The 27,294-nt window shown below is 34.8% G+C and overlaps 2 protein-coding genes across 2 annotated transcripts; one reads left to right on the forward strand and one right to left on the reverse strand.

Annotated features, from left to right (window-relative positions):
• The first annotated feature begins 4,760 nt into the window (after nucleotides 1–4,760).
• On the forward strand, nucleotides 4,761–24,946 carry Alg12 (Alg12 alpha-1,6-mannosyltransferase). Its single transcript, XM_075292239.1, has 8 exons — nucleotides 4,761–5,777; nucleotides 5,842–5,974; nucleotides 8,167–8,340; nucleotides 17,187–17,340; nucleotides 17,415–17,559; nucleotides 17,662–17,888; nucleotides 23,023–23,268; nucleotides 23,339–24,946. The coding sequence occupies exons 1-8, from the start codon at nucleotides 5,652–5,654 to the stop codon at nucleotides 24,795–24,797; spliced, it is 2,664 nt and encodes an 887-aa protein (XP_075148354.1). The 5' UTR covers nucleotides 4,761–5,651; the 3' UTR covers nucleotides 24,798–24,946.
• On the reverse strand, nucleotides 24,861–25,458 carry LOC142222227 (cytochrome c oxidase subunit 7A2, mitochondrial-like). The gene is made up of 2 exons (XM_075292240.1): nucleotides 25,300–25,458; nucleotides 24,861–25,209 (listed from the first exon to the last, which is right to left on the reverse strand). Exons 1-2 carry the CDS (start codon nucleotides 25,315–25,317, stop codon nucleotides 24,961–24,963), a joined length of 267 nt encoding a protein of 88 aa, XP_075148355.1. The 5' UTR covers nucleotides 25,318–25,458; the 3' UTR covers nucleotides 24,861–24,960.
• Nucleotides 25,459–27,294: the final 1,836 nt, after the last annotated feature.

Consider the following 27,294-nt stretch of genomic DNA (forward strand, 5'->3'; position numbering starts at 1 on the left):
AAATACAATTTTGACAAAATGTTCTATAGAAATAAAATTTTCAGAAAATTTTCTATAGAAATAAAATTTAGACAAAATTTTGTATAGAAATAAAATTTTGACAAAATTTTCTATAGAAATAAAATTTTGACAAAATTTTCTATAGAAATAAAATTTTGACAAAATTTTATATAGAAATATATTTTTGACGAAATTTTATATAGAAATACAATTTTGACAAAATTTTCTATAGAAATAAAATTTTAACAAAATTTTCTATAGAAATAAAATTTTAACAAAATTTTCTATAAAACTAAAATTTTGACAAAATTTTATATAGAAATACATTTTTGACGAAATTTTCTATAGAAATAAAATAAAATTTTAACAAAATTTTCTATAGAAATAAAATTTTGACAAAATTTTATATAGGAATGCATTTTTGACAAAATTTTATACAGAAATACAATTTTGACAAAATTTTCTATAGAAATAAAATTTTGACAAAATTTTGTATAGAAATAAAATTTTGACAAAATTTTCTATAGAAATAAAATGTTAACAACATTTTCTATAGAAATAAAATTTTGGCAAAATTTTATATAGAAATACATTTTTGACAAAATTTTATATAGAAATAAAATTTTGACAAAATATTCTATAGAAATAAAATTTTGACAAAATTTTGTATAGAAATAAAATTTAGACAAAATTTTGTATAGAAATAAAATTTTGACAAAATTTTCTCTGGAAGTAAAATTTTGACAAAATTTTGTATAGAAATAAAATTTTGACAAAATTTTCTATAGAAATAAAATTTTGACAAAATTTTATATAGAAATACAATTTTGACAAAATTTTATATAGAAATAAAATTTTAACAAAATTTACTTTAGAAATAAAATTTTGACAAAATTTTGTATAGAAATAAAATTTTGACAAAATTTTCTATAGAAATAAAATTTTAACAAAATTTTCTATAGAAACAAAATTTTCAGAAAATTTTCTATAGAAATAAAATTTAGACAAAATTTTGTATAGAAATAAAATTTTGACAAAATTTTCTATAGAAATAAAATTTTAACAACATTTTCTATAGAAATAAAATTTTGGCAAAATTTTATATAGAAATACATTTTTGACAAAATTTTATATAGAAACACAATTTTACAAAATTTTCTATAAAAATAAAATTTTGACAAAATTTTGTATAGAAATAAAATTTAGACAAAATTTTGTATAGAAATAAAATTTTGACAATTTTATATAGAAATAAAATTTTGACAAAATTTTCTATAGAAATAAAATTTTGACAAAATTTTCTATAGAAATAAAATTTTGACAAAATTTTATATAGAAATACAATTTTGACAAAATTTTATATAGAAATAAAATTTTAACAAAATTTACTTTAGAAATAAAATTTTGACAAAATTTTGTATAGAAATAAAATTTTGACAAAATTTTCTATAGAAATAAAATTTTAACAAACTTTTCTATAGAAATAAAATTTTGACAAAATTTTATATAGAAGTACATTTTTGACAAAATTTTATATAGAAATACAATTTTGACAAAATGTTCTATAGAAACAAAATTTTCAGAAAATTTTCTATAGAAATAAAATTTAGACAAAATTTTGTATAGAAATAAAATTTTGACAAAATTTTCTATAGAAATAAAATTTTAACAACATTTTCTATAGAAATAAAATTTTGGCAAAATTTTATATAGAAATACATTTTTGACAAAATTTTATATAGAAATAAAATTTTGACAAAATATTCTATAGAAATAAAATTTTGACAAAATTTTGTATAGAAATAAAATTTAGACAAAATTTTGTATAGAAATAAAATTTTGACAAAATTTTGTATAGAAATAAAATTTTGACAAAATTTTGTATAGAAATAAAATTTTGACAAAATTTTCTATAGAAATAAAATTTTGACAAAATTTTCTATAGAAATAAAATTTTGACAAAATTTTATATAGAAATATATTTTTGACGAAATTTTATATAGAAATACAATTTTGACAAAATTTTCTATAGAAATAATATTTTAACAAAATTTTCTATAGAAATAAAATTTTAACAAAATTTTCTATAGAACTAAAATTTTGACAAAATTTTATATAGAAATACATTTTTGACGAAATTTTCTATAGAAATAAAATAAAATTTTAACAAAATTTTCTATAGAAATAAAATTTTGACAAAATTTTATATAGGAATGCATTTTTGACAAAATTTTATACAGAAATACAATTTTGACAAATTTTATTTCTATAGAAAATTTTGTCTAAATTTTATATCTATAGAAAATTTTGTCTAAATTTTATTTCTATAGAAAATTTTGTCAAAATTTTATTTCTATAGAAAATGTTGTCAAAATTTTATTTCTATAGAATATTTTGTCAAAATTTTATTTCTATAGAAAATGTTGTCGAAATTTTGTCAAAATTTTATTTCTATAGAAAATTTTGTCAAAATTTTATTTCTATACAAAATTTTGTCAAAATTTTATTTCTATAGAAAATTTTCTCAAAATTTTATTTCTATAGAAAATGTTGTCAAAATTTTATTGCTATAGAAAATTTTGTCAAACGTTTATTTCTATAGAAAAATTTGTCAAAATTTTATTTCTATAGAAAATTTTGTCACAGTTTTATTTCTATAGAAAATTTTGTCAAAATTTTATTACTATAAAAAATGTTGTCAAAATTTTATTTCTATAGAAAATTTTGTCTAAATTTTATATCTATAGAAAATGTTGTCAAAATTTTATTTCTATAGAAAATTTTGTCTAAATTTTATATCTATAGAAAATTTTGTCTAAATTTTTTTTCTATAGAAAATTTTGTCTAAATTTTATTTCTATAGAAAATGTTGTCAAAATTTTATTTCTATAGAATATTTTGTCAAAATGTTATTTCTATAGAAAATGTTGTCGAAATTTTATTTCTATAGAAAATTTTGTCAAAATTTTATTGCTATAGAAAATGTTGTCAAAATTTTATTTCTATAGAAATTTTTGTCAAACGTTTATTTCTAGACAATTTTGTCAACATTTTATTTCTATAGAAAATTTTGTGAAAATTGTATTTCTATAAAAAATTTTGTGAAAATTTTATTTCTATAGAAAATTTTGTGAAAATTTTATTTCTATAGAAAATTTGTTCCATATTTGGAACAACTATTTGTGACTATTCTAGACTTTTAATTTATGACAAATCGGATAAAACTTGCGGTGTGAGAAACCTCAAGAAATCAAATCGGCAGATCGGTTTATGGTAAGGCCCTATATCAAAACTTCTGCCTTTATAGTCCATCACTGAACTTGATCTTTGAAATTTATTCGTCCCTGAGGCTCCAGAAATCAAATCTGAGGATCGGTTTACATGGGGCTATATATAATTTTGAACCGTTATGGACCAAATCTGGGGGCCGGTTTTTATGGGAACATTACGGATGCATGGGGACAATACAAATGCTTTTTGGAGTAACCGAATGACTTCCAGTAAAAACTTGTAACAATTATCAAAAATATCGTGTAATCTGCCAACATTTTTTCTTTGCCGGTTGGTATAGGGATTTGTAGTGCAAACTAATAATTTTTCAACATTTCGATTATTGACGTTTAATTAAAAATCGATTTCCGACTGTACTTTGATTTGTAAACAAAGTTCGAATAATCGATAATTCTTAATATTTCGATAGATTTTTCCAAATAATATCCCAACAACCAACTTCTATTACTTAACTATAGTATATATTTTTGACTAATTTCAGTATAGAGAAATTACACAAAATAAAAAATACTTTTGATAAAGTATTTTCTTTAAGAGAAAATAAACTTGATATTATGGCATGCGATTCGCTGCATTCGGAACGAAATTTTAAATAAACGAAATTACCCTTTGTGATAAAGTATTTGCATTAAGAGAAATTAAATCCGCATTTATGAAAAGCGATTCGCACTTATTTATTTGCTTTTAAAGAATATTTTAAAATAAAATAAAACTTCGTTTGCCTAAAGGCCGGTATGCACCTCTAGCGAAATTTTCGGTAGCAAAAATTTATTTAAGTCTACAACAAAAAAACAGGGCTGTGTACACAAATTTTAAACCAGCTAATCGCTTTTAAAAATTGTTAATATATGTTCCAAATATTCCTCAAATAATTTGTTTATTATTTACAGACCTTTTAAAACTTTTACGCACACAATGATTGTAATAAATTAAATGTTTGCTGCCAAAATATGCTTTTGACAAACCTGTTATTTTCATTAGAGGTGCGTACCAGCTTACGAAATTGAACGCTACCGAAAATTTCGTTAGCATAAATAGCAAAGCATTTCTTATGGGAATGAAATTTTTCGCTAGAGGTGCATACCGGCCTTAATAATAAACTCGAAGCTGTTGCAACCGTTTGTATATTTTGGCATCCCTTGTTTAATGGATACTCTACATTACATTGGCAACGCGTGATTACAATGAATTTATGGCATGCAATTTGTTGCATTCGGAACGAAATTTTAAATAAACGAAATTACCCTTTGTGATAATGTATTTGCATTAAGAGAAATTAAATCGGAATTTTTTACAAGTGATTAACACTTCTTTATTTGCTTTTAAAGAATATTTTTAAAAATAAAATTTCGTTCGCCCCAAAAAAACTCGAAGCTGTATATTTTGGCATCCCTAATACTGTGTGATTGGCTACTCTACATTGCATTGGCAACGCCTGATTACTGTGACTTATCAGCTGTTTTTTGTTTTGTTCGTAGTACTGCCGGCGAGCGAATTGTAGCAGCTTAACTTCCTAAGGATCTAATTTTCCTTAATTTTCATTAAAATTTATACATAATTAAAATCATACACCTCTACTTAGTTCCATATATCAAAGATTGCATTAAATGAATTTCTCTATATATATATGAATCTATAGATTGGAACTACATATGATTATACGTGGACAAAATCTAATTTTAGCCGGAGAAAATGTATATGAGCACAAATAGCAAAACTCTGTATTAGATTGTTTATATCGTTTCCTACGCAACAGCATCATATTAACAAGTGTTTGCTCCCATTATTTTGATCAAAAATCTCTACGTATATTTTGTTGGAGAAAAACCAAACACAACTAAAATATTGCCGGCTTTTTATATATGTTTGTTGTTGCTTGGCTCTACCAATATTGTCAACAGGTCACCCGCATAGGAGGTGTCATAGTATTTGCTCTTGCCTGACATTCAAAGAGAAACAAAACAAACGACGACGTGTGTGCTCCTCCATCTCATGTGCACTGTATGACACATTTAGTAATTGATTGGATTTCGGATTTCTTAGTTCACAACGCGCTTTCTCTGGCCACAACATATTCACGCAAAACGAATTTAACAAACAGCATCACTTGTCTTAGGCTTTTTTTCTAGCTGACAGGCAAGCAAGTGCGGCAGTGGACAAAGTTTGCATTTTGTTGTCGTAAAGAAACAAAGATATAAACGGAATCTGTGGAAAAATGGTTGAATAACTTATGTAATTATCGATGATAAGATACAAATAGAGGGGACACATCAATTAGATATTGAACTGTTATTATTGACACTACAACATTTTATCTTTGGAATACGGCAGAAGATCGTCATACCGTACACACACACATCATGGATATGCTGCTATTTATAACATCGGCGGCACATATTGTCTATACACCTTTTACTAAAGTGGAGGAGAGTTTCAATTTGCAGGCCATACACGATATCTTATATTTGCGTCATAATTTCACAGAGGTAATAATAATGTCTTATCTTAATCCATCATATTATTGATATTGAACTTCTGCCCTTTTTCTAGTATGATCATCATGAATTTCCCGGTGTGGTACCACGTACATTTCTTGGACCCTTATTCATTTCAATATTGGCCTCACCATTTATAATGCTGTTCGAAGCTCTAGAGGTCAATAAATATTGGTCGCTATATATAGGTAATAATTAATCACATTGGCATAGCGTAGCATTAATGAATTCGTTAGCCATTGATTATTAGCAATGGACTGGAACAAAAATGAGACATAAACTATTATACACATTAACAATACCCCCAGACCAGAGCAATTAACTTGTGTCGTAAAACACCCTTTTTAAAATTGTTTATTCCCATTACCGTGGGAGCTATGTGCCGATTTAAAAATCACAGTTACTGTTAACAGATGATAGGGAATGGACGTTTTTGATGTTGGAAAATCTATCTAAATCTTTTTAATCTTATATATGAATAAAGAAATTAGGATCGAATGAATTGCATCAGCAGTCATTTGAAAAAGTCATGATGGACTAACCACTCCAGCCTGATGGACGCGAGACTAACGAACTTCCATCGTGCTACCGGAGACAGCCTGTTGTTGTTGAGACTAAGAAACAATTTTGAGAGAGTTTAGCATGATACTTGTTGATCTAGTACTGACGATGTCAGTGCTGCTGTTTTGCTTAGCGGAGTCCATGTTTATGACTGCCCAGTAAAAAAAATTGGAAGTTCTTCCAAAGGCACAATTTTAAAAGCACTTCCAGAAGATGCACTCCCAATTATGTTCTTTATTTTAACTACCCAGGAAGTTCTTTTACTAAAATTTTGTATAACTTGTTTTTTTTTTTCAACCTTTTAATGGGTAATTTTAATTTTGTTTGTTTCAAGTAGGTTAAAAACAGAGTAATAATTCATAAAATGGTACAAATCATTTAAATTTTGTCGACAAAAATGCTAAATCCAATCTAAAAAAATTGTGAATTTTTGAAAATATTTGAGGCTGTTTATAACATTAGTAACTTTGTGAATTCCCTCCATTTTTTGATATTTAAAGGGCTCTTAGTGTAGTCCATAACGGAGTTGCATTTATTAATATCGTCGTCGACCTTCCTATGAACCTCTTATAAAAATCTAGCTAGTTTTCCTTTAGGCAAATCGTAGCAATTCACACAAAAATTTTTTTTTCTGATTCAATCACCAAATTAATTGATCCAATTAATTTTTTAATTGAAATGTCTTCAATCACGAAAATGATAGTATCAATCACAGTTTTAATTGGGCATAGAAAAAATTCTTGATTAAAAAATTAATTGATTTTTTTCAGCAAAATTCAATTAATTTTTTAATTGATTCAATTAAAAATTTAATTGATGTTGATTGCAAAACGCAATTAATTTATTAATTAAAAAAGGTAACTATTTTTAATTACTTAGTTAGATTGGCTTAGAGTTTTTATTTGGATTAACAAATGATTGGTTGAAATACATTTTTCATTAAAAATTTAAAAAAAATCAGCATTTTTTTTTTAACTGAATTAGTCTTCCGAATTTGATTAAAAAGTTAATTGTATCAATTAATTTTTTAATTAAAAATGTTAAAATGTTCAATCATTGACTTAATTAACTTAATTTTCTATCATGATTAAAAAGTTAATTGTATCAATTAATTTATTAATTGAAAAAATTTTCAACTTCAATTAACTTTTTAATTGGAAATATTTTGGTGATATTTTTTTCTGTGTTGGATTGATTTGTATACATCGGGCGTTCAGAGGTTTTAAAATCGGTCGATTGACGGATCGGCCGACTCAAATATAACAATATAACAAAATTACAGCATTCGAACCGCTATGAGATTATGTTTATAATCAATCTTAAATTAAATTTTCTTTTTATTCATTTTTGTTGTGTACTATTTTTGCTAAATTATTAGAGATACATAAAAATTAATTAATTTGGACAAACGATTCCATTTTTGGCGGAAAATTGTTGTACTTCAATTATTGGCCTTGTAGGCTTAGTATATCCTATGAATAAATAAAAATAAATAAAATGTCAATCGAGAAAAGTGTCGGCTATGACTGGTCAAAAACCGCAGACGGTGGCTTGGCTTAATTAATTCTCTTTTCAGGACCTTCATTGACTTTCGAATGGACATCGTCAAAATTTTTTACTCTGATAAGAAACGATGACTGAAAAGTGGTAAAGGTGAGAGTATAAGGACCGAGCGTGTGGAATTCCACTTTACTCAAACTTACCTCTATTTATCTTTCTTTAATATGAAAAAATTGATTTAGTTGTAATCATTTTCATAATATTTTTTTACTTTTCCATTCTCCAATTAAATTTGACACTATTTTTCTGTTTCTTTCAGTTCGCCTCGTTCTTTCGGCCATTGTGGCTTGTGCTTGGACCAAATTGAAACGTGTTATTACTAAACATTATGGTTCAGATGTTAGTCTCTGGTTTAGTCTTATAACATTGACACAATTTCATTTTATTTTCTATATGTCCAGGCCATTGCCTAATATTATGGCATTACCCATAGGTAAGTATTTAAATAGACGATAACAGTTATACTTACAGCTTACATAGTCTGTAATAATTTAAGGATTGATTCGCAGAAATATACGCCATAGTCAAATACAAATCTGATATTACCCCTTGCCAAGGAGGAAAACTGGAAAATTCATGTAAAGAGTGATATACCTAACTATATTTTTATTACATTATTTAAACTCGACAAAACAAAGGAACATGATGAATTCTCGAACATTGTGTTCTCTTATGGAAAAATCTCCCCGTTGAGTAATTCCTAAACTTCCAATCTGATTGAATTTACATGACTGACCACCCGTACCAGATTTTGAACCTAAAAACAAGCACCTGAATTAATTTTGCATCTCAAATAATGATAATGTTAATTTTTATAATTTGATTTAAGCGAAAATATTCGTACCACTTCGATTCAGCTACCCTGTGTATAGAGACCCATATAATATGTGATTTCTATACCATGAATCAATATAAACTAAATGCCAATTTGTTTAGATTATACAGGCAAACTGTTACTACAGGCTCTGCTTTTTATGGGCGAGTACTACACACAAAAAATTATAATCAAAAAATTTTCAATTGAATTTAAAATTGGATTCAATTAAAACGTTGGTTTATTTCATTAATAGTTTAATGGAATCAATTAAAAATTATCACTCCAAATTGATTAATACTATAATTCTCGTGATTGAAGACATTTCTATTACAAAATGCTGAAATTCGAGATTTCGGAGATTGAAAACAAAACAAAAATTGTGCGGTGAAAAAATTCTAATAAATACTACCATCCACAATCGAATTACTAGGGTTATGGTAATACTTGCCGATGGCATGGTATCTACTTCTTAACATCGTCTTTCAAAATGTAAGTTAGTCCATAGGTGTTATATATTAAACAAAAATACAGTTCAATACGTATATAATTCAACCGGATCGGATGAAATTTGCTCCTCTAAGAGGCTCCGGAGGTCAAATCTGGGATCAGGGGCTATATATAATTATGGAACGATATGGACCAATTTTTGCACGGTTGTTAGAGACCATATAATTTACTATATAATTCAATACGTATATAATTCAGTTCTCAACCGGATCGGATGAATTTAGCCCCTTCAATAGGCTCCGGAGGTCAAATCTTGGGATCGGTTTGTATGGGGGCTATATATAATTATGCACCGATATAGACTAATTTTTGCATGGTTGTTAGAGACCATATAGTCACACCACATACCAAATTTCAACCGGATTGGATGAATTTTGCTCCTGCAAGAGGCTCCGGAAGTAAAATCTGCACCGATCTAGACTTTTTTTTGCATGGTTATTAAAGATCATATACTAAGACCACGTACCAAATTTCAACCCGATCGGATGAATTTCGCTCCTCCAAGAGGCTCCGGAGATCAAATCCGGAGATCGGTTTATATGGGGTTATATATAATTATGTACCGATATGGACCAACTTTTGCATGATTGTTAGAGACCATATACTAACATCACGTACCAAATTTCAACTGGATGGGATGAAATTTGCCTCTCTAAGAGGCTCCGAAAGCCAAATCTTTTGGTCGGTTTATATGGGGGCTATATATAATTATGGACCGATATGGACCAATTTTTGCATGGTTGTTAGAGACAATATTCCAACACCATGTACCAAATTTCAGCCAGATCGGATGAAATTTGCTTCTATACGAGGCTTCGCAAGTCAAATCTGGGGGTCGGTTTATAGGGGGGGCTATACGTAAAAGTGGTCCAATATGGCCCATTTGCAATGCCATCCGACCTACATAAATAACAACTAGTTATGCCAAGTTTCAAGTTATTTCAACAGAGGGACCGACGGACATGCTTAAGTCGACACAGAATTTCACCACAACCCAGAATATATATACTTTCTTATAGCAATATTTCGATGTGTTACAAACGGAATGACAAAGTTAATATACCCCCATCCTACAGTGGATGGTATAATAATTGTGATATATTTTAGTTGATTCAATCAAAAAGTTAATTGATTTTGGTCGAAAAACTCACTTACTTTTTTTGTTGAGGCAATCAATTATTTGCTGTATTGTTTATTTATTAATAATTAATTTTCCTTTCCTTGTCTGTAATACATGTATTATAGGCCTTATTAGGCTTCCTATGTATTGATGTTTGAAATAAAAAATAAAAAAAAATAAAAGAATTTTACTTCCTTATGAGCTTTCCGATTATAGTTATATTTTAATTTTTCTTAAGATTTGAATCAAAATTAAATGAACCGATGAAACAAATTATTTCTGAATAAAATTTCCAATTATTTTTGTAATTTAGAAATTAACAATGAATATTTTAATTAAAAATGTTCAATAATTTTCTTAATTAATTCTATTTTTTAATTTTATTAAAAATTGCTTCAGTTCTTTTTATACCCTAAACCACATAGTGATCAGGGTATAATAACTTTGATCTGCCAAAAAATATGCCTACCAGAAATATTGATTTTAGACCCCATAAAATATATACCGGTCGACTCAGAATCATCTCCTGAGTCGATCTAGCCCTTGGTGTCCGACCATCTGTCCATGTATTTCTTGTTCGCAGGATTCCGGTCGCAATTATTAACCGATTTTGATGAAATTTGGTATATGGCGTTTTTTCGGCACAAGGACGAACACTATTGAATTTCGAAAATCGGATCAAATTTAGATATAGATCCCATATATATGTATCGTCCGATTTCGATAAATAGAGTCAGATTGCGCATATTTACTAGAGGATCTGCGTCAAATTTGCTACAAAATAATCTAATTTGCCAACCTTTAAGTGTGCAAAATTTCATCGAATTCGGTTCAGATTTAGATATAGCTCCCATATATATGTATCGCCCGATTTTCCCAAATTTGGCCATAAGCCCCTTATTTTTAACCGATCTTACTCAAAGTTGGCCAAATCTAAATTTCTATAGTACTTACTATATGTGCAAAAATCATCGAAATCGATTCAGATTTAGCTATAGCTCCCATATATATGTATCGCCCGATTTTTGAAAATTTTATCTAAATGGACTTATTTATAAACCGATCTTACTCAAATATTGCACAAGTTCACCCCCTGTGGTTGCAACCAAACCTGGAAAATATCATCCAAATCGGCTCAGATTTAGATATACCTTCCATATATATAGACATTGTTCGGGTTTTCTCAATTTTGGCCATAGGTTAGGTTAGGTTAGGTTAAAGTGGCAGCCCGATTAAGATTCAGGCTCACTTAGACTATTCAGTCCATTGTGATACCACATTAACTAAAAGTACCTATTACATATGGGCACTTCTAGTTTTAACCGCTGAACCTTCTTGATTATTTTTCTTTGTTGAACCAACCAGATTGTTCCAAAAACAGTAGCAGACTGCTTAAGTTAACGTTTTCCAGATCCGCCAGTAATCTGAAGCTATATGCTCCTAAAAGTTGCTTGCGCTTTACACAAAATGCAGGACACTCACACAAGAGGTGTTTAATTGATTCTTTTTCCTCCGCATCATGACAGCTCATACAATAGTCATTATACTTCGCGCCAATAGTTTTTGCAAAATCGCCTATCAGGCAGCGACCCGTTATAGCAGATATCAGGAGTGATATCTGACGTCTCGAGAACATTAGCATATCTAGTGTGCGGTTTAAGTTGAAATGGGGCCATATTTGCTTGGTGTCGTTACAACCCTTGCAATTCTCCCATCGAACATTTGCCATCATAACAGCCTTCTCACGCAGCATGAGCTTGCAGGTAGCTAGGGGCATACCAACAAATTCTAGTTCCCCTGGAATATGTAAGGTAGTCCCTAGCCTTGCCAACTCATCCGCTTCGCAGTTCCCCGGTATGTTCCTATGGCCAGGCACCCATATTAGGTGAATATTGTACTGCTCAGCCATCTCATTGAGAGATTTGCGGCAGTCGATGGCCGTTTTCGAGTTGAGGAACACAGAGTCCAAGGATTTTATTGCAGGTTGACTGTCTGAGTATATATTAATGCCCACATTTTTTGGAACATTACTTCTCAGCCAATTCGCCACCTCTCTTATTGCTAATATTTCAGCCTGAAAAACTCTACAGTGATTAGGTAATCTTTTCGCTATTCGAAGTTCCAGATTATTAGAATATACTCCGAACCCCACTTGTCCATCCAATTTGGAGCCATCAGTGTAGAAATCTATATATTCTTTATTCCCCGGGGTCTGTGTGCACCACGCCTCACTGTTGGGGATTAGAGTCTCAAACTTTTTGTCGAAAAGTGGACTCGCCAAAGTGTAATCCACTACGTTAGGCACATCTGGCATTGTTTTGAGGACAGAACTGTGACCGTAACCTTTTTCCGACCACAGCGATAGTTCGCGCAACCGCACAGCCGTTGTTGCAGCTGACTGTTTGGCCAAAATGTCTAAAGGCAATAGATGCAGCACGACATTAAGGGAATTTGTTCCTGTCTTGCTGAATGCGCCTGAAATACACAAACACGCCATACGCTGAACTTTATCTAAACAAGTCGGTTTCTGAAGTGCCGGCCACCAGACTACAACACCATATAGCATTATAGGTCTAACCACTGCCGTGTATAGCCAATGCACAATTTTTGGTTTCAGTCCCCACTTTTTTCCTATTGCCTTTTTGCACGAGTACAAAGCTACAGTTGCCTTTCTCGCCCTTTCTTCAATATTAAGCTTAAAGTTCAGCTTCCTGTCCAAAATAACGCCAAGGTATTTTGCACATTCACCAAAGGGAATTTCAATACCCCCTAAGGAAATAGGCCTAACCGTGGGAGTTTTGCGATCGTTGCAGTACATGACTAATTCTGTCTTTGCAGGATTTACCCCAAGACCATTGTCTTTCGCCCATTTCTCAGTCATCCGGAGGGCCCTCTGAATAATATCTCTGATTGTGGATGGGAATTTTCCCCTGACTGCCAGAGCCACATCATCTGCGTATGCCACCACTTTTATCCTTTCTTTTTCTAGAGTAACCAGAAGGCTATTTATAGCAACATTCCAAAGAAGAGGTGATAGGACTCCTCCTTGGGGAGTGCCTCTGTTCACATACCTTTGTATGTTTGCTTGTCCTAGTGTGGCTGAAATACGTCTCTTCATTAGCAGTTCGTCTAACAGCCTGAGTATACATGGATCAACATTCAGAGTTGTCAGTCCATTTAATATCGAGCTCGGATGGACATTATTGAACGCCCCTTCGATGTCTAGAAACGCCACGATTGTGTATTCTTTGACAGATAGTGAGCTTTCAATAAAGCTGACTAGTTCATGTAGTGCGGTCTCAGTAGACCTGCCCTTCGAGTATGCATGCTGTCGTTTCGAGAACAAACTTGAATCGATGCTAGTTCTAAGATAAATATCTATCATCCTCTCCAGAGTCTTAAGTAGGAATGAGGATAAGCTGATTGGTCGGAAATCCTTCGCCCTCGAGTGAGAGGCTTTTCCCGCTTTAGGTATGAAAACGACTTTTGTTTCCCTCCACTTTCCTGGGATATATGATAAGTTGATACATCCTTTATATATCACCGACAACCAGGGGATAATTTTGTCAGTTACAGCTTGTAACTCCGCCGGAGTAATTCCATCAGGTCCAGGGGATTTGAATGGTCCAAAGCTATTTAGCGCCCATCTTATTCTAGTTTCCGATACAATTTCCTCGACAGGAAACGACCGCTGAGCAACTGTGGCACCGCCAGTACATGGTTCAACCGTCTGATTTCCAGGAAAATGTGTGTCCAATAGTACCTCCAGCGTCTCCTTACTGGACGTTGTCCAATTGCCCTCCGATGTTTTAATGAAACCTGGAGCGGAGTTGGTGGATGCTAGAACCTTCCGTAGTCTGGAAGCCTCGGACGTATTCTCAATACTGCTGCAGTAAGCATTCCAAGAGTTATGCTGAGCCTTTCTCAGTTCTCGCTTGTATCCTCTCAGATTCTTCTTGTAAGCGTCCCAGTCCTCAGGGGCTCTGGTGGACTTTGCCTTGTTAAAGAGCTTCCTGCAGGATTTCCTCATATTACTTAATTCCGTAGACCACCATGGTGGTCGATGTTTTCCCCTTGGCTTTCCTCTAGGGCATGCAGCTTTCAGTGAGATGTTGAAGGCCTTAGTAATCCGCTCCACTGCGTGTTCGATATCTTGCACATTTCTCATATTTGTCTCTGTTATTTCCGGTATCATCATATTGAACGATTCCCTATACCTATTCCAGTCAGCTTTCCTAACATTTGGCGGAAATATGATCTTGGTGATATGAACATCAAATTTGAAACTGATGTAGCGATGATCTGAGAAGCTGTGTTCACTTAAAACCTGCCACTCAGATATCATTTCATTTAGTTCTTGCGAGGCCAAGGTGATGTCCAAAACCTCTTGCCTGTTTTTAGTGACAAAGGTTGGGACATCTCCCTTGTTGCAAACTACCAGATTAGTACGCAAAATAAACTCTATTAGCGACTCTCCCCTTGCATTAGTATCACTACTTCCCCATATACTATGATGTGCATTCGCATCGCATCCCATAATGAGTTTCGCCTTTGTTTTCAGTGACTCCTCCACTAAGGTCTTAACGGCATATGGAGGCATCTCCCTGTCATGTCCCATGTAGACCGAAGATACCCAATATTTGCATTTGGCTATTTCTAAACTTGCAACGACAGTGTCTGTATTGCACATTGAGGGAAGCAGAAACAAATTGAGCTCGTTTTTAGCAATTATACAGGCTCGATTTACATCATTACCAGTATACTGCAATAGTTTGAACCCCGGAGTACTTAATTCACATATTTTGTTTTTGTAAACATATGGTTCTTGAATAAGAACTATATCTATGTCCCCTTTCATCAGGAGAACTTTTAAGGCAGCACATGCAGCCTTACAATGATGAAGATTTATCTGGAGGATCCGTAGGACCATCGAGATTTTCAACAACCGTCACATCAGCCGCTTCGATCGAGTCATCAAGAATGTCCTCTTCAGAGATATCGGTGACTCTCGCAATAACCATAGGTTCGACTTTGGTGAGTTCTGAGGCAATAGAAGCCTCCTCACGCATACGGTATCTATCCATGTCTTCAACTTTGGTATCTCCCTCGACTTCGCAAGAGGATCCGCTTACTTCTGATTCAGACAGAGGCTTGTCCATTTCTGAATCCTTTAGCTGATCGTTTTTATACACCTTCATTTGGATATAATGAAAGCCATAACATACACGGCCCTGGGACTTTGCCAGATGTGGCAAAGACTGAGTGTTCAATATAAACACTGCATGCCGTCTTGGTCCATCCACTTCATCCAAACGGCCAACCTTCCAATCAGCTGTTGGAAGATCTGGATTGCATCGTTTCAGTCTATTTAAAATAGATTCAGGGTCAGAAGGGTTTGCAGGTATCCAGGCATGTGCTCTAGGTCTAGCCGGTATGTCTTTCTTCTCGACTAACTCTAGAGCAGCTCCTTCCCAAACTTCACCAATTAGTATCAGAGCAGCTTTAAAACATTCTATAGACCTCTGGTCCTCAAATGCGACTAGCTTAAATCGTCCTTGATACCAACCAGCCTCTTGGTGTCGAGGATCTGGGCCGGGAAACTTTTCCAGTACCTGTGAGTAGACGACAGATAGAGCATTCTCAATTTCCCCCCATTTTTGCTTTGGAACCATACCGTCCAATGCTCCTTTATTAATGATAGCCATCACAAGGCTATCTTTAGCAACTGAGGCAAACGATCTTTGATCCCTTTTGGAGGATGGCAGCTCATCCGGCGATCGTTCCCTTTTTCCAGTCTCAAGAATTCCTTGAGCCCATTTTAAGGAATCGCTTTGTTTAGCCGACAACGTGCTTGGGTCGACTGATCCTAACTTCTTTAGGATAAACAAAGCATTTCTGCGTTCCTTGAATCTCTTTCGTGAGGGATTACCTCCTTTTGATGTCGTTACCTTAGAAAAAGTTCGACTTGTCAGTGTGTCGCCACCTGTCGACCCGTCTACAGGTCGACTAATTGGGCCTAACTCTTGGTCATTGCCCAGATTTATAACTCCAGTCGATACCCGTCCACTGGGCCCTGAAGTTAGCAACCCAGTGGATGACTTGGAATTTCGCTGCATGGTGGCTTAATATCCCACCACACTTGAAATTCGTAGTAGGTACCTATTACTATGAGTTTATCCGCTATTGAAAAAACACGTCCGTTCCGTTCGACGGTTGGCCATAATACTCTTATTTATTAACCAATGCTACTCAAGTTTCAAACTTTCATGTATTACTCCATCGTAGTTAGACTTACATTTAACTCTTAGAACATAATATTGCCCGATTTTCACGAATTTTTATTTATTATCCACATTAATTGAGCGATTTCCTCTTTTTTAATAATGGACTCAATACTAGTTATATACTATCTCTGTAGGTGCAAAATCAACTATAGCAACAACTATATATTATATCAGACATTTCTGCTCAGATTGTGACGAAACTCCCATAAAAATGTACCCCTTAATGTTCTTAAATATGGAAATGCGGTTAATCTCTCAAACCTATACCAATGTTACCCCACAAATGCTTATGTTTACTAATTCAGTAGGTGTGGTTTAGGGTATGATATAGTCGGCCCCGCCCGACTTTCACATTACTCTGGAAGTTTTAAAAAAACCGCAACGCCACAAGTAGTGCGATTGGAATCTATTATCATTTGCAATTTTTGTATATAGTCCATGGAGGTTAAATGAAATAAGCCCCACCGAAAATATCGGCCATGTATACTTTTTATCTATGATAACTACCATACATATGTATAGATTTTATTTTTATTTCCATTATTTTACAGTTCTTTATGCTTTGGCTTATTGGTTAAATGACCAAACGAAACCATTCATAATATGTTCCGGCATAGCCATATTGGTATTTCGTTCGGAATTGATTATATTTTTGGGAATTTTATTGTTGCTACATTTACTATATCAAAAAGTAACCATAGCAAGGTAAGCAATAAAACTAAAAATATGAATTAATTGTTATATTGTTTTAATTTCTACTACTAATTTATATTTTTTAGGATTCTAAAAATAGCACTACCCGCTGGTATAATAATTCTAGTTAGTACCATTGCTGTTGATTCATTCTTTTGGAAGAGATTATTATGGCCCGAAGGTGAAGTTTTATGGTATAATACCATATTGAACAAAAGCTCCGATTGGGGTGTATCCTTTAACAAATAACCACAAACTTATATCTTTGACACTTTTTTGAAACACTTTAATGCTATGGTAAATTTCCTTAACTCTTTGTTTTCATACTTTTAGACTTCACCATTTTTATGGTATTTCTATTCCGCTTTGCCGAGAGCTATGGCTGGTTCCTTAGTTTTCGTGCCAATTGGTTTAATTTTAGAAAGACGAATAAGACCTATTGTTCTAGCAGCTTTAGGTTTTGTGGCCATCTATTCGATATTACCACATAAGGAATTGCGTTTTATAATCTATGTATTTCCTGTACTTAATCTTGCAGCAGCTACAGCATGTCATCGTCTGTAAGTAGATATTTTCATTTTTTTCTATATTTAATTTGAAGGTAATATGGGATGTACAATATTCCAAAATCTTGGGATTAGACGAAAGCCAACTGCATACTGACAGTTGGATCTTAGAGATGTGATGTGCTCCAGAGAAGAATATAAAAGTTTCTGTGTTATACATGAGACCATCTGACTTACTAATGAACGTCCGCAGAAGCTTCCAGGATGTCACAATGTATGTTACCATCATGACTCAAAAAAACTCGGCTATAGGTATGGTCATGAACATAGACCACTACGCAGTGATGATTGATTTAGAGGCAGAAAGAAGATGACGTTTAGCTAATTAAGAGCCCTATACCAATCTCCCGGAAGCCTAGTTTCCCAATACGCACATCAAAAATCAGTGCCAGCTAGAAAAACATCTTTAGCGAGCGCATAAAAAATGCAGTTCAGCTGTATGGATTTGGTTGGCATATAATAGGCATTAGATCTGGAGAGAAGCCCAATCCGAATCTACGATTCTCAGTCAAGGAGATGTACCAACACTTATATAAAAAGAATGTTTATGCCAGAATCTTAACTAGGATCGATGATTCTGGGACTCATACAAACTTATATTTCGACTTACTAAATTTTCCCGTGTTGAGTCAAATTAAGCTACATGCTCTTTTCCTGGTGGTTCTCTTCCGCCAATTCGTTTAAATTGCAGATATACGTTCATACTACCCCCGAAGCCCAAAACTTTGGTTTCCCTGGAAGCGACTGAGAGAACCATGAAATTATCTACACCCAATTGCTAGCTGACATCGTTTATGGTTAGAACTAGAGCGGTATCTAATCGTCTTTGAACCTCTAATTTTCGTTCTTGATTAATGAAAACATATTTGCCAAATACTTTCGCTTCAGTTAATCTTACGACGATTCAAGAATTTCACCTCCCGCATCGTAATACTAATGCCCCCAAACTGCTTCTATTAATCATTACTTCTTGATATAACAACCAATGGAAGTAGAACAGAGGTCTTATTTCATTATTTCATGCACAAAATATGCAGGCATTTGGAATCTTCTGTATTTATGTACTCTAATTTCTCCAAAATATTCGTACCGGTCAACAACAATTCTCGATGCAGAGTACTGAAGCTGGTTAGGTTAGTTGGCAGACCGATGTATCCGGCTCAATTAGACTATTCAGTCCATTGTAATACCACATTGGAGAACTTCTTTCTTATCACTGAGTGCTGCCCTATTCCATGTTAAGCTCAATGACAAGGGACCTCCCTTTTATAGCCGAGTCCGAACGGCGTTCCACATTGCAGTGAAACCACTTAGAGAAGCTTTGAAACCCTCAGAAATGTCACCAGCATTACTGAGGTGGGATAACCCACCGCTGAAAAACTTTCTGGTGTTCGGTCGAAGCAGGAATCGAAACCACGACCTTGTGTATGCAAGACGGGCATGCTAACCATTGCACCACGGTGGCTCCCTTCTGAAGCTCTTTCAAATACAACTATTTAACGCATATAAGAACTCCAACGGTAACTCGCTTACATATTTATGGTATACAGACAAATTGTCAAGTATCCCGAGGCGACAAACCATGTAAGAAGAAAGCAAAGGCGAGTCTTTCGTGCTCTCATAAGGAAGAGAGTCTCTATGATCATACTCAGGAGAATGTACTTTAAGTGATAACGGTCCCAAAAACTCAACAGATATGGAGAAAACTTAAGCGCATGGTGCTAGATTCTGTGCCACTACAATTATAGTTGAAGCAAAAGTTCAACTACGTAGTTGAAGCAAAAGTTCAACTACGATCGTTGAAGCAAAGTTAAACTACGAACAAATTTCAATATACTCGTGCAGTTACCGTGGCTGCTGGCACCATACTTTGTCCTTCAATAAGTCCTTGTTAAGGGATTTACAGTATACTCATTGCAATTACAGTATTATTATAAGTCCGGAAAGGTAACATCTTGTAAGTTAGCCACAAGGTAGCCAAGTCCAAAAGAAAAAGGACCTTTCGGTAGATCACCGAAAAGCGGAACACGTACTTCGAATACGATATACAGACAAATTTTCAAGCATTCCCAGGCAACAAAAGGTGTAGGAAGATGGCAAAGGCGAGTCTTCCGTGCTCTCAGATGGAACATCGGCTCTATAACAATAGTCAGAAAAATGGGTGATAAAGGCCCTCAAAAACTCGACAGCTCGATAAACCTGAAGGGTATGTTGCAAGATTCTGCACCATGGGCGCGGGTTATATAATGAGATCTGAATACAAATCTAAAATCGTTTTCAAGCATCGGGAAACGATACGATACTTATCTCATCGTGTAAGCGGTCCCGGTTTTAACTTTTTGCGATTTACCGATTTCATAATCTCTGAAAGCTGATCGTACATCAACCAAAAGAAAGCCAACTGGGACGGGTTCAGAGAATACACAGATCGCCGCTTCTGTGAGCTCCAGACCCTGCCATTTTCATGTTGCTCAGAGGGAGTTTCGGGCATCATCAACGCAGAAGCCGTTTGTTTCATACCCGTTGGTAGAATTGCCCAGGCGAGGCCCAACTTCCCACCAGAAGCGGTGGAACTCGCAGACGAGAGTGATGAACGCCGGCGTGCTAACCCTGCTGAATCAGGAAACTGAATCTGAAGATTAATAAGATAGTTGACGAGGACAAACGGAACATATGGTGAGGGCACTTAGCGCAATGTAGCCTAGGCACCGGAACAGGTAAGTTGTGTCCAACAGTGAAACCCCTCTCGAACCCCGCTACAAGGAACGATGCGATTTCAGTCACATTTGGCGGCGTAACGCTGACTGACCCGAAGAGATGCGCCAGATTTTTCAACCGACAGTTTGTCGAGCATCCCGAAAGTTAAAGAGCGAAAATGAGAGCCACTCGTCCTATTCGTGGTCTACAAGCCGATGATACGCTACAATTTAGCATTGCTCAAGATACCAATGTGACAAACAGCGCGAAACCATCCAATGCGCTGGGTTCCGACAGAATTTCTTTGCTAATGCTAAAGCATCTGGGAATACAGGTAGTTGAGTACCTGACCAGACTCCTCAATTTGTCCTTGGAATCACTCATTATAGCCGATGTCTGGAAGATGGTTAGGATGATTCTACTATTGAAGCCAGAGAAAGACTCGAGTAAAGGTGAATCGTACAGACCGATATCCCTTATCTCTCCAGTATCCAAGAGGTACTACTCTTCCCCAGCCTTGTGGACAATTTTCTAGGTGCCAAACATCAACATGGATCCCGGAAAGTACAATGACTGCTTTGCATGCAATTTCTGCACACATTAATAGAGGCCGTGTCGAAGGACGGTCGTCGTGGCACTTGGCCAATCGAAGGCATTCGATACCGTCAACCATGCCAGACTCTTCGAGGACTTCGAGAATACATCCCAACTGGCAGGAACTAGCATTGGGTTCGAAATTGGGTGATATCTCCGGCACTGTTCAATCTCTACCTGTCCTCTATTCCTGTACAATCATGGCATCCTGGCCCATTTTTGACGGTGGATGGTAGTCGAGCTCCGAGAAAAGGATTAACGTTGCTTCACACCGCTTCAGCTACAGTATCCTCATGAATTCTGGTCAGACCTCCCTGATCTAGATGCTCTCTGTATTAACAATGGATCTAGCGCTCTAGAAGGTGAAGATCAACCTCACATTCCTGAATGGTGGTTGCCTATCCACAAGATGGTGATTTGGATGGCTACTGCGATACCAAATCAGGAGACACAGATTTTATTTATGTCTATGGGCATTGACCCCTACAGACTTGCTTAACCTAAAAGTAATATAAATCTAAAATATTTACAAACATATCCAAAGGAAAGGAAATTTGACAACATTTGGTCTGCGCACTGGAAAGGTCTTGGTCCCCACATAAAGATAATCCAGGGGTGTGCTGCGGAGACAGCCTATCGCAGTTCGAAGGGAATAATTCTGACAGATCTGTATGTTATGAGTGTCGATAGTTTAATGTGTCCACATTGGCGCTGAATAGTTTACCACAGACTGGCCAATTTCCTTAAATGCAGTCAACAAGGTTTCTTTATCCGCACCCCAAGTGCTGCCGGCAAGTGACTTAAGGACCTTGTTACTACCACGGAGCTTATCACATATTACAGTGGCATGGGCAGATGACTTAAAAAGGCTGCCGAATGTGACCCCGAGAATCTTGGGGTAGGTTGTAGTCGGAATAATCTCGCCGTCGACTCTTCAACTGTCTGCGTACTTCTGCCGCCCATGTTGTGAATATTGTGGCTGAGGATTTGGTGGCGGATATCCTCAAATTTTTTAGCAGTGAAATAACTGGTAAGATCAGCAAGGTTTGTGTTGAATCGATCGCATATGTCATCAACAATGGACCCGTATGCCATGAATGTACTATCGTCTGCATATGACAGAAACTCAACGCCGTCTGGAGGGAGTGGAAGGAAGTAGAGATTGAACAGTGCCGGAAATATTATCGCGCCTTCGGGAATTCCCTGTTTCTCTCTACGGGATTTCGACTTTTTTCTCTAAATTCCGCGTACGACTGCCGTCCGCACAGATAATCACGAACTCATCGTTTGGTTCCTGCCGACAGGAAAGTGTTCTCGATGTTATCCAATAGTCTGGCATGGTTGACTGTATCGAATGCCCTTAATAGGTCAAGAGCCACGAGGACCATCTTGTGACACGACTTGGGCTGCTTGAGTCCCCTATTTATGTATGCCAAAATGGAAAGCATAGGCGTTGTTGTGCTATTCATGGAAACCGTTGTGATCGGAGACCCCGGTAAGAGAGGAATTGGAATGGCATAAATACGGTTTCATACACTTTTGCTTTTCCTGCAAACTCTAATCACATCCAATAGGGGCAGGTTCTAAGCAGTATTGAAAGTTCTAAGCTAATTTCCTGAACCACATCTTCAAGGTTTAGCTCATCTTTCAAGGTTTTGACAATGCTAGGCGGAATCCATAGGCCTGAGATTGCCCACATTTTGAGACGATAAATTATTTCTCATGAAATCTTTTGTTGTTCCGATTAATCCATTTGTCATCGATCTAAGCAAAATTTGCTGAAAAAATTCTGAAGACCTTAAAAATCTGATCCAGGTACATACTTTTTTCTTTACAGTTGGTCTAACAGTGCCAAATCAGTGTTCCATGGATTCTTAGCGTTATGCGCAGGAGGTCACTTACTCCTAAATATATGTGTAACCTTATTTTTGCTGGTGGTATCAGGAACAAATTATCCCGGGGGTGTAGCTCTAACACATCTACATTCACTAGAAGCAGGTTCAACAAATGTTTCCGTTCATATATCCAATTTGGCAGCTCAAAGTGGTGTTTCAAGATTTCTACAAATTCATGATGATTGGAGGTATAGTAAAATGGAATATAGTACATCTACATAGCGAACTGTATACTTACTTCCCTTTCCCCTTTCACAGCTATTGTAAAAAGGAACAAATGAACTATACCAAAGAAGAAGCTTTACAGTATACCCATTTAATTGTAGAAGCTAAAAATAAACTCAACAATGAATTATGGTCCTCACTGCAAGATGATTTCGATAATATGGATTATGTGGATTGCTTCAATAGCATTGGAATACAGTACAGCTCCTTAATGCCTATAAAAATTAAAACCAAACCTTGTTTGGCAATATTAAAAAGAAAACCAGGTAGGGGCACAACGGTCAGTACTAAAGAAGGCGAAAAGAAAAAGGATTCGAAGAAGAGAAAAAAGAAATCCTTGGATGAGGAAATGTTAAACGATGACCCAAAAACTGAGGAACATCACACAATGGAAAAGAAATCTAAAAGATCTCTGGAGACAAAAGATGATTTTGAAGAACCTAATGAAGCTATGGATGAAAAACTTCAGAATAAAGCCAAGGATAAAAAGAGAAAAACTAAATCACTAGATGGAGTACAAGATGGAAATATGATGGCCAACCAAAATGAAGGAAAAGAACGGGACTCTAGAGATGAGATGGAAGAAAAGTCTCCTAATAAAATCAAAGACAAAAAGAGAAAATTGAAAGCTGATGAAATAGAAAATCAGCCAAAGGATAAAAAAATCGAAGATTCTTTGGAAACCTCTAAGGAAAATGCCTATGCAAAATCCTCAGACAAAGAGCCTATCAAGGAGATTATAGAAGAAGAAAACGAACTGGATGAAATACCTCCCCTGAGTAAAGAAATAAGGAGTGAGAGTATTGATAACCAAGATGGGGATAATGTTTCTCTGGAAATCGAAGCAATAGATGAAGATATTGAAATTCCCCAACCAAATCAAATTATCGACAATGTCTCATTAGAAGACAAAGATCTTACAGCTGATATAGATGACGATGAAGAATTTCAAGAGCAAGAAATTCAAATGCCACAACATACTTCTCCCCTTAGTAGTAAAGAAAACGATCTACCCACACTTTTGGGGTCAGCTGTAAGCCTTGAAGATGATGCCATAGTCTCCACCGTAGAATCTTATGAAGATCTTCCCCATTCGGAGGAAATTAATGAGAACGATACTCCCGTTCACAAAGAAATTAATTTCCAAGAACTTCGTAATTTAGCCTTGGGCCAGGTGAATCGCAAAACGAAAGCAACGAAATTAAAAATACGACGTCTTATCGAACAACATTTCCGTGCCAAAGGTAAACATATCGAAAATGATTCCTTAGAAAAACAAGATCATAGTAAAAATCAAAAACAAACGCTGTCTCCCAAACAATCGGTCAAGGCAATAATCAAACAGGAACGTATCAAAGAAATGATAGAACAAATAGCCACTATGGATTTGACAAAACTATGTAATTTGGATAAGGTCTCAACGAAGGATTGCCTGAAAAGTGTTATCGACAAAATCGATGCTGAAGATAAATCTGCAAATCATCATAGCTAGTGACGACTAAAGGAAATCATAATTTAATTAAATCTTAATCAAAAATGTTTCATAAACATCTCGTTCATTGTTTTCTTAATTTTTTATTGTTCAAAAACAACATTTTTCAATAAAGACAAAGACTTATATATTTTTTTCCAAAGAGTTAATTGTATCAATCTTTTTAATCATTTATTATATAGCCAGCCAAAAATATCATAGTATAAAATAGACCACATCCTGTTAGTCCCATGGTAGTAAGATACAATAATTTATCTTTTGCTCCTCCTTTTAAGTGTATGGGAACATTATTCTTCTCTTGAAATTTCTTTTGTAAATTTATCATCTTCTCCGGTATAGAACATTTGTAACGGCGTATGGTTCTTGTGGTTCCAAGAGTTCCAATGAAATTTGTTCGTTTTACTATCAAGGGCTGAGGAATACATTGCATTATTTGCAAAGGGGAACTTTTGATTTATTTTTTAATTATTAGATGGCCAAGACGCCTTTAATTATTCCTTACCAAAACTATTTGTATCATGTTGAGAAACTGCTTTACACCAATAATCTTGGATGATTTTATTTCCGATTAAAATGTGTGTTTCAACTATAAAATAAAATTGTCTCAAAATTGTTGTGCCTTTTTCAAATGATTGTAAATTCCAAGAATTGACTTTTTGAAGAATAGGTAAATACCCGACAACCAAAGAATTTTGTTAGTAGACTCAGCTGAAAAATATGCTAAAATGGCGAAAAGTTTGCTGAGAAAGGAAAAGCAAAATATTTGCTTTTTGCTAAAAAACAAATATCTGCTAAACCACATAGTGGTCAGGGTATAATAACTTTGATCTGCCAAAAAATGTGCCTACCAAAAATATTGATTTTAGACCCCATAATGTATATACCGATCGACTCAGAATCACCTCCTGAGTCGATCCAGCGCTTGGTGTCCGTCCATATATTTGTTGTTCGCAGGATTCCAGTTCCAATTATTAACCGATTTTGATGAAATTTGATATGTGGCGTTTTGTTTTTATACCCTCCACCATAGGATGGGTGTATATTAACTTTGTCAATCCGTTTGTAACACATCGAAATATTGCTCTAAGACCCCATAAAGTATATATATTCTGGGTCGTTGTGAAATTCTGAGTCGATCTGAGCATGTCCGTCCGTCCGTCTGTTGAAATCACGCTAACTTCCGAACGAAACAAGCTATGGACTTGAAACTTGGCACAAGTAGTTGTTATTGATAGGTATTGCAAATGGGCCATATCGGTCCACTTTTACGTATAGCCCCCATATAAACGGACCCCCAAATTTTGCTTGCGATTGCTCTAAGAGAAGTAAATTTCATCCGATCCGGCTGAAATTTGGTACATGGTGTTAGTATATGGTGTCTAATAACCATGCAAAAATTGGTAATAATTATATATAGCCCCCATATAAACCGATCCCCCGATTTGGCTTGCGGAGCCTCTAAGAGAAGCAAATTTCATCCGATCCGGCTGAAATTTGGTATATGGTGTTAGTATATGGTCTCTAATTGGTCCATGCAAAAATTGGTCCACATCGGTCCATAATTATATATAGCCCCCATATAAACCGATCACCAGATTTGACCTCCGGAGCCTCTTGGAAGACAAAAATTGATCTGATTCAGTTGAAATTTGGCGCGTGATGTTAGTATATGGTATCCACCAAGCATGCAGGAATTAGTTCATATCAGTCCATAATTATATATAGCCACCATATAAACCGATCCCCAGATTTGACCTCCGGTGTCTTTTGGAAAAGAAAAATTCAAACGATCTGGTTGAAATTTGGTACGTGGTGGTAGTATATGATATTTAACAACCATGAAAAAGTGGTCCATATCAGTCGATAATCATATATAGCTCCCATATAAACCTATCCCGTGATTTGGTTTTGGAGCCTCTTGGAGGAGCAAATTTCACCCGAGTCAGTTGAAATTTGGTACATTGTGCTAGTATATGGCCGTTAACAACCATGCCTAACTAGGTCCATATCGGGCTATAGTTATATATAGCCCTCAGATAAATCGATCCCCAATCACACAAAAATTTGTCCATATCAAGTTCATAATTATATATAGCCCCCATATAAGCGACCCCCATATTTCAATTCTGGCTCTCTAAGTACCGTGCAAAAGTCAATGTGGACTCATAATTATTTGTAGACTTATCTATACATAACTTTTTTGTCTAATATATACCACGTATGAACTAACTCACAATTAAGAAAACGATGTTAGGAAGTTTTAAGATACCACAACCCAATTAATTCGATTGTGGATGACAGTCTTTCGTAGAAGTTTCTACGCAATCCATGGTGGAGGGTACATAAGATTCGGCCTGGCCGATCTTACGGCCGTATATACTTGTTTTTTTTTTTTGGTACAGGAACGAACGCTATTGAATTTGGATATAGCTCGCATAAATATGTATCGCCCGATTTCGATAAATGGGGTCAGATTGCGTACATTTACTAACCGATC

This window comes from Haematobia irritans, chromosome 1, assembly GCF_050003625.1.
Source record: "Haematobia irritans isolate KBUSLIRL chromosome 1, ASM5000362v1, whole genome shotgun sequence".
Taxonomy (NCBI): Eukaryota; Metazoa; Arthropoda; class Insecta; order Diptera; family Muscidae; genus Haematobia; species Haematobia irritans.

Excerpts from the sequence above, each read along its gene's own strand:
- Alg12 (XM_075292239.1), top strand. The coding sequence starts at position 5,652 with ATGGATATGCTGCTATTTATAACATCGGCGGCACATATTGTCTATACA. Across the intron at positions 17,341-17,414 it reads CAAAAAGTAACCATAGCAAG|GATTCTAAAAATAGCACTAC; the intron begins GTAAGCAATAAA and ends TATATTTTTTAG. Across the intron at positions 23,269-23,338 it reads CAAATTCATGATGATTGGAG|CTATTGTAAAAAGGAACAAA; the intron begins GTATAGTAAAAT and ends CCCCTTTCACAG.